Source organism: Manacus vitellinus, unplaced genomic scaffold (assembly GCF_001715985.3).
Source record: "Manacus vitellinus isolate BGI_N305 unplaced genomic scaffold, ASM171598v3 scaffold_9_pilon, whole genome shotgun sequence".
NCBI classification, from domain to species: Eukaryota; Metazoa; Chordata; class Aves; order Passeriformes; family Pipridae; genus Manacus; species Manacus vitellinus.
This window is the reverse complement of record NW_021940917.1, coordinates 15,998,719-16,006,270: the sequence shown is the minus strand read 5'-3', so window position 1 is coordinate 16,006,270 and position 7,552 is coordinate 15,998,719. Positions and strand designations below refer to the sequence as shown.

General features: G+C 43.1%; 1 protein-coding gene across 1 annotated transcript in view; it reads left to right on the top strand.

Moving 5' to 3' along the window:
* LOC103766672 (THAP domain-containing protein 1) overlaps positions 1-6,172 on the top strand; it is a 7,704-nt gene extending 1,532 nt beyond the window's left edge. Inside the window, 4 exon segments of the mRNA XM_018085879.3 lie at positions 25-256; positions 4,160-4,205; positions 4,208-4,230; positions 4,232-6,172. Of these exon segments, the coding sequence (XP_017941368.3) occupies positions 25-256; positions 4,160-4,205; positions 4,208-4,230; positions 4,232-4,624 (694 nt within the window). The 3' untranslated portion in view covers positions 4,625-6,172.
* The last annotated feature ends 1,380 nt before the right edge of the window (positions 6,173-7,552 follow it).

The following is a 7,552-nucleotide window of genomic DNA, read 5'->3' as shown; positions in this document are numbered from 1 at the left end:
CATGACCCCCCCCGCCTGACAAAGCTTTCCAGAAAGGCTGAAAGTGCCTCTTACTTGCAGGTTTCCTCTTACGAGACCCGATCTTTGCAAGAAGTGGGAAGCCGCTGTTAAGAGGAAAAACTTCAAGCCGACCAAGTACAGCAGCATTTGCTCAGAACACTTCACCCCCGATTGCTTTAAGAGGGAATGCAATAACAAGCTCCTAAAGGAGAATGCGGTGCCCACAATATTTTGTTACACTGAACCCGGTGAAAAGGTAAACCCCGAGCGGCCGCAGGTGCCGGAGCGCGGGTGTGTCTCAGCGCGGCAGGGCAGCAGGCGGGGAGAGGATGCAGGCTGGGAAGGATGCTGAGCCTGTGTGCCTAAGGACACCAGGAGGGCTATAGTGGCCGAAACTTAACCCACAGCTGTTCTCGTTGGCGCTAGCGAGAGCAGAGGTGTGGGCTGTCCCAGGCTGTGGAGCAGGAGAGGCTGTACAGGCAGGCGGTAGCTCTGAGCAGCTCGTGTGCCCGTTCAGCACGCGGATGCTGAATTGAGTGGAACGGCAGCAAAGTAAGAAGATATTACCCTGTAGTTAGGTTGTTCAGCAGTATTTCTGCTGTATCTGGAGTTAGAGAGAGCCTTCAGTAGTGCTCACACCATGGCTGATGGCTGCTGCTAGCATTGAAGAGACGATGATGTTAATTAACAAAGTTAACTGTCCCCTCAAAAGGGCTCTGTCCTCTGGATTTGTAGAGTTAAAGTGAGGTACAAACAGAAGGGCAGAACCTTACCTGCATCTACTATCTGTCTGTCCTGAAATCACCTCTGTCTTGCCTTAAGCTTGTGATCAAAAGCCAGACTGGTCCCTGACTTCTAATGGTAGAGTCTCCTGTGAGGAGTGTTATTCCCTTCACTGTGCCACAAAAGCAGTTTACCACGAGATGCAAGTCACTTATGAGTTCTTCCTTCTTGATAGCTGCAAAAAACTGCAAAACAAGGATGGGAAAGATTGATTCTTAACTCCTAGAAAGGATATAAAATATTTGATCTCTTGTCACTCTACCATTGAGGAAGTGGCAAAGGAGAGAATGGTAAATACAATAGGTCTAGGGAGCAACAGCATGTGATGGGATGAAGTGCACAGAGGAGAACTCAGACTTTTCTCTTATATACAATGTTGGATTGATGCAGAAATTAAATGGCCATGTATTTGAAAAATGAAAAGTGGCTAATAAAAGATAAGAGAATATAAACAGAATGCATTTAAGGAGACAGGCAATTTACAGGTAAATATGGCTGTGTTTTTTGTTTGATTACGCTTCCCTGCTTATCTGTAATAAACACATTTTCTTTGTTGTGTGTAAAATAGTTGCAAATTTTTTCACAGTCTGAAAGCTGAGTGGGTGTACAGGATAATCTGCAAAAGTGCAGTTGGTGTAGCAGGATTAGTAGTGAACCATGTTCCCAATTTCATTGTCATGCCTGGATCTACAGTGATGTGCCTTTTAATTATGAAGGATTTAGTTCTATTCCTATTTGTGTCATGGGACTTTAAATTAACTGCCACATATCTTCAAGTAAGAATGTAGGAACAAAGAACAATAGTGGTTGTTTTGGAATTGAATCCACACTGATTTTGAAGTACAGGTTTTTATCTTTGGCACTATGTAGTTTGGTATACTTTCTCTTTCTTATGTCTTAGTAAAACCATTTATTGGCTGTAAGAAGTAATTAGAATTCCCTGATGTCTCGGGGATGCCAGCTGTTCTCTGTGATACATTTTGACAATAGTAACATATTTATAGAGGTAGCCTGTGCTCAGTAGCTGCAAATAAAAGTCTCTGTGTGAATTCAGCAGTCCAGCAATTATATGATTTTTGGTTTTGTTTCCATCACGAATGAATTTCTCTTTGCCAGTTACATCTTCACTTTGTATTTTTTTTAGTAGAAAAACATGATAGGGACAGCTGGTAGGGTCAAGCTCTTTGGAATATTCATGAGTGAATTAGATAGGCTAACAGCAGCAGTTTCTTATAGCTGAGAAATAAGACTGGTAGTTGGTTGGCTGGTTTTGTGCTTTTGTGTGATCAGTTATATTTGAGTGTGTGTGAAACTTCCCTTCATTACCAGTCGCCAATCTGCCTTTTCAGTTGCTGTCTGCCAGGTGTTGTAGTTCTTATGAGGGATAGGTAGACCCCCAAATATCAAATATTGTTGCCTTAAGTCAAGGAAGTTAATGACATGACCTTCAAATCTAATGAATTTGATATTTAGATGGTGAGGATTGTCAAGTCTTAAAATCAACATTTTCCCTGTCCTTAAGCTTTTCTGTGTAATAGTAATATTGGCAACAGGTGGGTAGGTAGAAAATTGTTACAGTGCCTCTTTCGCTGAGAATGTCTTAAGCTTTCTTTTTAACAGGAAACATGCAAGCTCTTTTGTTTCAACAGTGCTTTTTTAGTCATCATGAGCACAGAAGCATTTCTGAATTATGCCGCATTCCTCTGGGGAAGGAAAAATCTGGTTCTCTGCTCTGTCCTAAACTCAAGTGGTGAGGGATCTGTGTTGTCCTGAACTGTACAAGTGAACCTATCAAGAAAAACGTGATAAAAGCTGCAGTTTTGTCTGCGAAAAAAGCTGCAGTGGAGTTGAGCCAATTGATATTTTGCTGCTGCCAAAAGGGAGAACTGTGCTTCTCCCTTCTCCATCCCATCTGCAAGCCGTGCAGTCCTGTTTCTCCACGTGACTGGGCAGTGTGTGCTCACAGAGCAGCTGTATCCCGGGCTGCATCCAAAGCAGTGTGGACAGCAGGGTGAGAGAGGTGATTCTGCCCCTCTGCTATGCTCTGGTGAGACCCCACCTGGCACACTGCATTCAGCTCTGGGGCCCTGCAACATAAGTAGGGTGTGGACCTGTTAGAGTGAGTCCAGAGGAGGCCACAAAGATGGTCAGAGGGATGGAGCACCTCTCCTACAAAGACAGGCTGAGAAAGTTGGGACTGTTCATCCTGAAGAATAGAAGGTTGCATGGAGACCTCATAGCAACCTTCTAGTACCTAAAGGGGGCCTACAAAAAGGCTGAAAAAGGTCTTTCTACAAGGGCATGTAGTGACAGGCCAAGGGAGAGTGGCCTTAAACTGAAAGAGGGCAGGTTTAGATTAGATATTAGGTAAAAATTTTCTGTTGTGAAGCTGGTGAGGAACAGGTTGCCCAGAGAAGCTGTGGGTGCCCCGTCTGTGGAAGTGTTCCAAGGCCAGGTAGGATGTGGCTTTGAGCAACCTGGTCTAGTGGAAGGTGTCCCTGCCCATGGCAGAGGGGACTTGAAACTGGGTGATCTTTAGGGTCCCTTCCAAACCAAACCATTCTATAAATCTGTGATTCTCAGCTTTTCCACGTATTAGGGCAGGTGTGGGTTATACCTGGTATTGCATTGCTTTGACTTTTAGAAATGGACAGAATATTTTCTGCAGTGATGGTGGCAGAATGAATAGCTTTCTGTCATCTCAGCAGCTACCGAGGATGAGAGGCCTGCTTTGCTGTTGAACGAGCTGTTTATTTTGGCTCATCCTGTCTCTTGAAACCAAACCCAGAGCCCAAAACCAGTGACAGAGTCCCTTCCAGTTGTTGAGAACACAGGCCTTGCTGTGTCCACCTTTCTGCTCCCTTAGTAGCTGACCCTTGTTCTACCTCAGCTTCTACTGTGTTTTTGATGAAGTTAGCTGATAGGTTCAATTATGTAGTGGTAAGATGCAGCAGAAAGGAGGAGGGACAAAGGGGAATGGGTAGTAGCATTGAGTTACTAGGTTCTCTGAACTCCGTTTCATGGAACTGCAGCCTGTGTTCTTGCTTCTTAGCTAACTGTGGATACTATTTGACCTAAGTCTTCAAGTAAGAGTAATTGCTACATTATTCAGTTTTTGATTTGTTTGAGACATCAAGGGCTTGAGTTTCAAAGAGCCCTTAAAATGAAGCTGCTTAAAAATATCTCCAGTTGAGAAGCCAGACAAGGCAGGCCCAGAACTTTCTCTCAGCTTTGAAAGGGTAGGCTTTGGAATTTATTTTATTAATTTAAATCCTACTTGTTTATGTCATTCCGAGGCCGTATAGCGAGGGAGTTGCGTTGCAAACAGCCTTAAACCTGAAAACGTACTTTTTTTTTCCCCTCTCGTTCTTTCTAGTCTGAAGAATTTGCAGAACAGCCGGAAGATCCACTGCCACCTCCCGCTTACCGCCGCCGCCGCCGCCGCCTCCCGCCACCGCCACCGCCAGCAGCTCCGGTGCTGCCACCACCTCCATCGACTCCCTTCCATTTGCCCCAGATAGATGCCAGGTTTGTAGACCCGAGTATTGGATTACTGATGCCTCCTCTCCAGACCCCTAGCAACCTCGCCGTTTTTTGTGACCATAACTATACCGTAGAGGACACAGTCCACCAGCGAAAAAGAATTCAGCAGCTGGAGGAACAAGTTGAAAAACTGCGGAAGAAGCTCAAGACGGCGCAGCAGCGATGCAGACGTCAGGAAAGACAGATTGAAAAACTGAGAGAGGTCGTTCAGTTTCAGAAGGAAAAAGACATACTGGCAGGAAAAGGCTATGTGATTCTGCCTAATGACTGTTTTGAAGTTGTAGAAGTGCCTGCCTAGGAGTCACGAACATCACTTTTCACTTTGGCAGGCCAAGAAATTTAGTTTAAAACCTAAATTCTTTCTAATTCTGTATGTAAGAGTCTCCAGAATTCTAAAACAGTAAGTATGCAGTCATACAAATGAGGTAATATTTTTTCTTAGCTGTCGTTTCAGTTTGATACACTTTTAATACATTGAAGATGCACACATCTCAGAATTAGAATATGCAGTGAATTTACAAAATCTGAATTGTTTTGCAGAAGGAAAGGATGCAAGGTTGAATACACCTAGAAATTTTTTTTTTTTTTTTACAATGTCTGTCTTATGCTTAAAGGGAATGGAGATTGAATCTGGCTGAGAGTGAAGTTGAGGTGGTTGTACACCTGGTGCTTTGTCAAGGCATTTAACGTAGGCTTTGGTAATCCCCCAGTAAGTAATTTTCACTGATTTTTAGAGCGGAATTAGGTCAGCTAACAACATCTGCAAGTTTTTTAACAAGTGCTGCAGAAAGATAGCTAAGATACACATTTCAGTCTGGGAAAACTTCCAACCTCAGTTTGCTATGCATTTGAAGCACTGTGAAAAGTCTAATTCCTGGATCCCTTTGGGTGAGGTATGTAAATGAACCTCGTCTTTTGGAATAGCTGTTCAACACGTGTGAGTTTTGAGGGCGGAGAGCTGTGGAAGCAGCTTTTGTGAAGTGGAGGGCTGAACTGAACGTGTATGTTGCTGAACTGTTGACAGGATCAGGAGGGCAAAGTACTGTTCATGGTGACTGCTTTGCAAAAGTAGCCTGGTAATATACAGTCCCCAGTATGTTGTATTGTCATGTTCCCATAAGCACTGTAATGGGTAGAGTATTACCCTGGTTTTAAATTGTTGCACTTAAAGTCACATGTGAACCCTGTGTAGCTTCAGGAGGTGAAAGTTTTTTCCTTATCCAGGGAGTCAGATATTTGTGACTGGCTCTGCAATATACTGTGGTTTTCTTTCTTTTGGTTTTTTTTTTCACTCCCCAATAGGCATCCACCAAAGGGCAATTAGGGAATTAGACTTTGGAGTTGCTTGGTGCTAGACTGGTTTATAACATCTCAAATGCTGCTGCCTCTCCTTCAGCCTTATTAAGACTCCTAGAAAGAGTTTAGCATGACAAAGTGGTGCAGCAGTTTGCACTTACTTTCTAATAATGTATGTAGTCAATTAATTCATTCAAAATCAGAGAAAAAGGCATCTTGCTAACCCTATTGTAATCCTTACAGCTGAAATTCCTGGATGAACTAGATGTGAGGAAGATTGCTTTTCTCAGTCTACATCAAACTTATGTGCTGTGTGGATTCTAGTTCTGATGCTGAACAAGCCTTGTTCATGATGGCTTTAAGAGCCTCCCTTAATATCCTGTTAGCACGACATTTTGAAATGTTTCAAACCAGTCTTGAAACTTCTGACCTCACTCATGCCATGTGTCTATTTTCCCTGCCATTTCATGCAGTTAAAGTGAACAAAAATACTGATGCTTCCATTTGTGTACATTTATTATACCTGATTAAAAATTTAAAAAAAACCAAATGACGTGTGAGATTTTTAATTACTCTCTTTTTTTTCTCTTTCCCAGGATTTTGCCAAAACTGTATTGACATTTTGCCTTTTTTTTTTTCTTTTTTTTTCCTAGTAGTTCCTGGTTTAGCTGGGTTTTTCTCACAGAGTTCCAAAATCTTGTTGCTGTTACACTTTATGCTTAAAATAAACTTGAAATTGCTGAAATTCAAAAGTGACGAGGAAAAGACATTTCAACAACTGTTGCCATGCTGTTGGCATGTGTGACCAGATAGCAGATTGCATCTGTTTTCTCTGCAAAATAACCCTCTCTTCTTACTCTACAGGAATTTCAAGTGTGAATTCCTGAGGCGTGGTGGGTTGTTGCAGTGCCACACCCCCATGGCCTCTGCCCCTGACATGGAGTTGGGTACTCCCACTATCACCCTTCTTATGCCAACCAGTTCTGGTGCTGGTTGCACTCTTCTGTGGGGCACTTCAGCTCACTAAAGCAGCAGGTTTGGCTCGTGGCAGAGGAGGGTCAGCAGTACCACATCTGATAGGAGGGAAAGACTATGGCCAAGAGCGGGTAATGATGAGAAATAAATCCTCTCCTCTGGGCGCAATAAGTTGTTGCCTTATGTCAGCTGCTTCTGAAAAATATTAGAGTAACTTCATATTCTTAATGTTCAGCACTGTTTCCTTCCACTCTGGCCAGGGATCCCTGTTTTCCCCCGCCCTGTTATGCTCTGGCTGCTGTACTTGCTCAGCCCTTCCTTCAGATATTTTAGCTTCATAACCCTCCAGGAAAGCAGCACAACAAAATTAAGTCTGCAAGGTAAATTTAGGTGTGCTGATAGGTGGCTGGTGTGTGGAGTTCTTGTGTGTTTAAGCTTTTTGTGTTGGTGAAATTGGTTTAATAGCTGACTGAAGTAGATGTTTACCCCATTGAGAGGGATGATTATTTCTCCCCTGGAGCTTTTCAGAAGTACCAGATTGAAGAGGGGACTGCTGCACAGTTACTGGCTTCCTTTCTTATTACCAGAGGATTTTTCAAAGAACAGATGCAGTCCATTCTCACAATGGGCTTGGATTTCTCCTGCAGGAGCTTTTTATTTTTTTCCCTTTAATAAAAAGTCTTGTTAACTGCTGATGCAGTCATGTTAGGGCTAGGTGTGGACTTTACTAGACCCATGAGAGCTCTCAGTATCACAGAACTCTGAAGTAAGGGAGGAAAGGCTGGCACAAAAACAACTAATTGTCTTTCAGTGGTTGACCTTTCATGCACTGCACCCTATTCCTCTCTATACCACAATGTCTCTTGTTTGGTAGCAATATAGAAAGAGAAGATGAAGGCTGTCTGCTACTGGCCAGGCTAGGAAAAGTATTCTGGCTAATAAGCACAATGTGTTT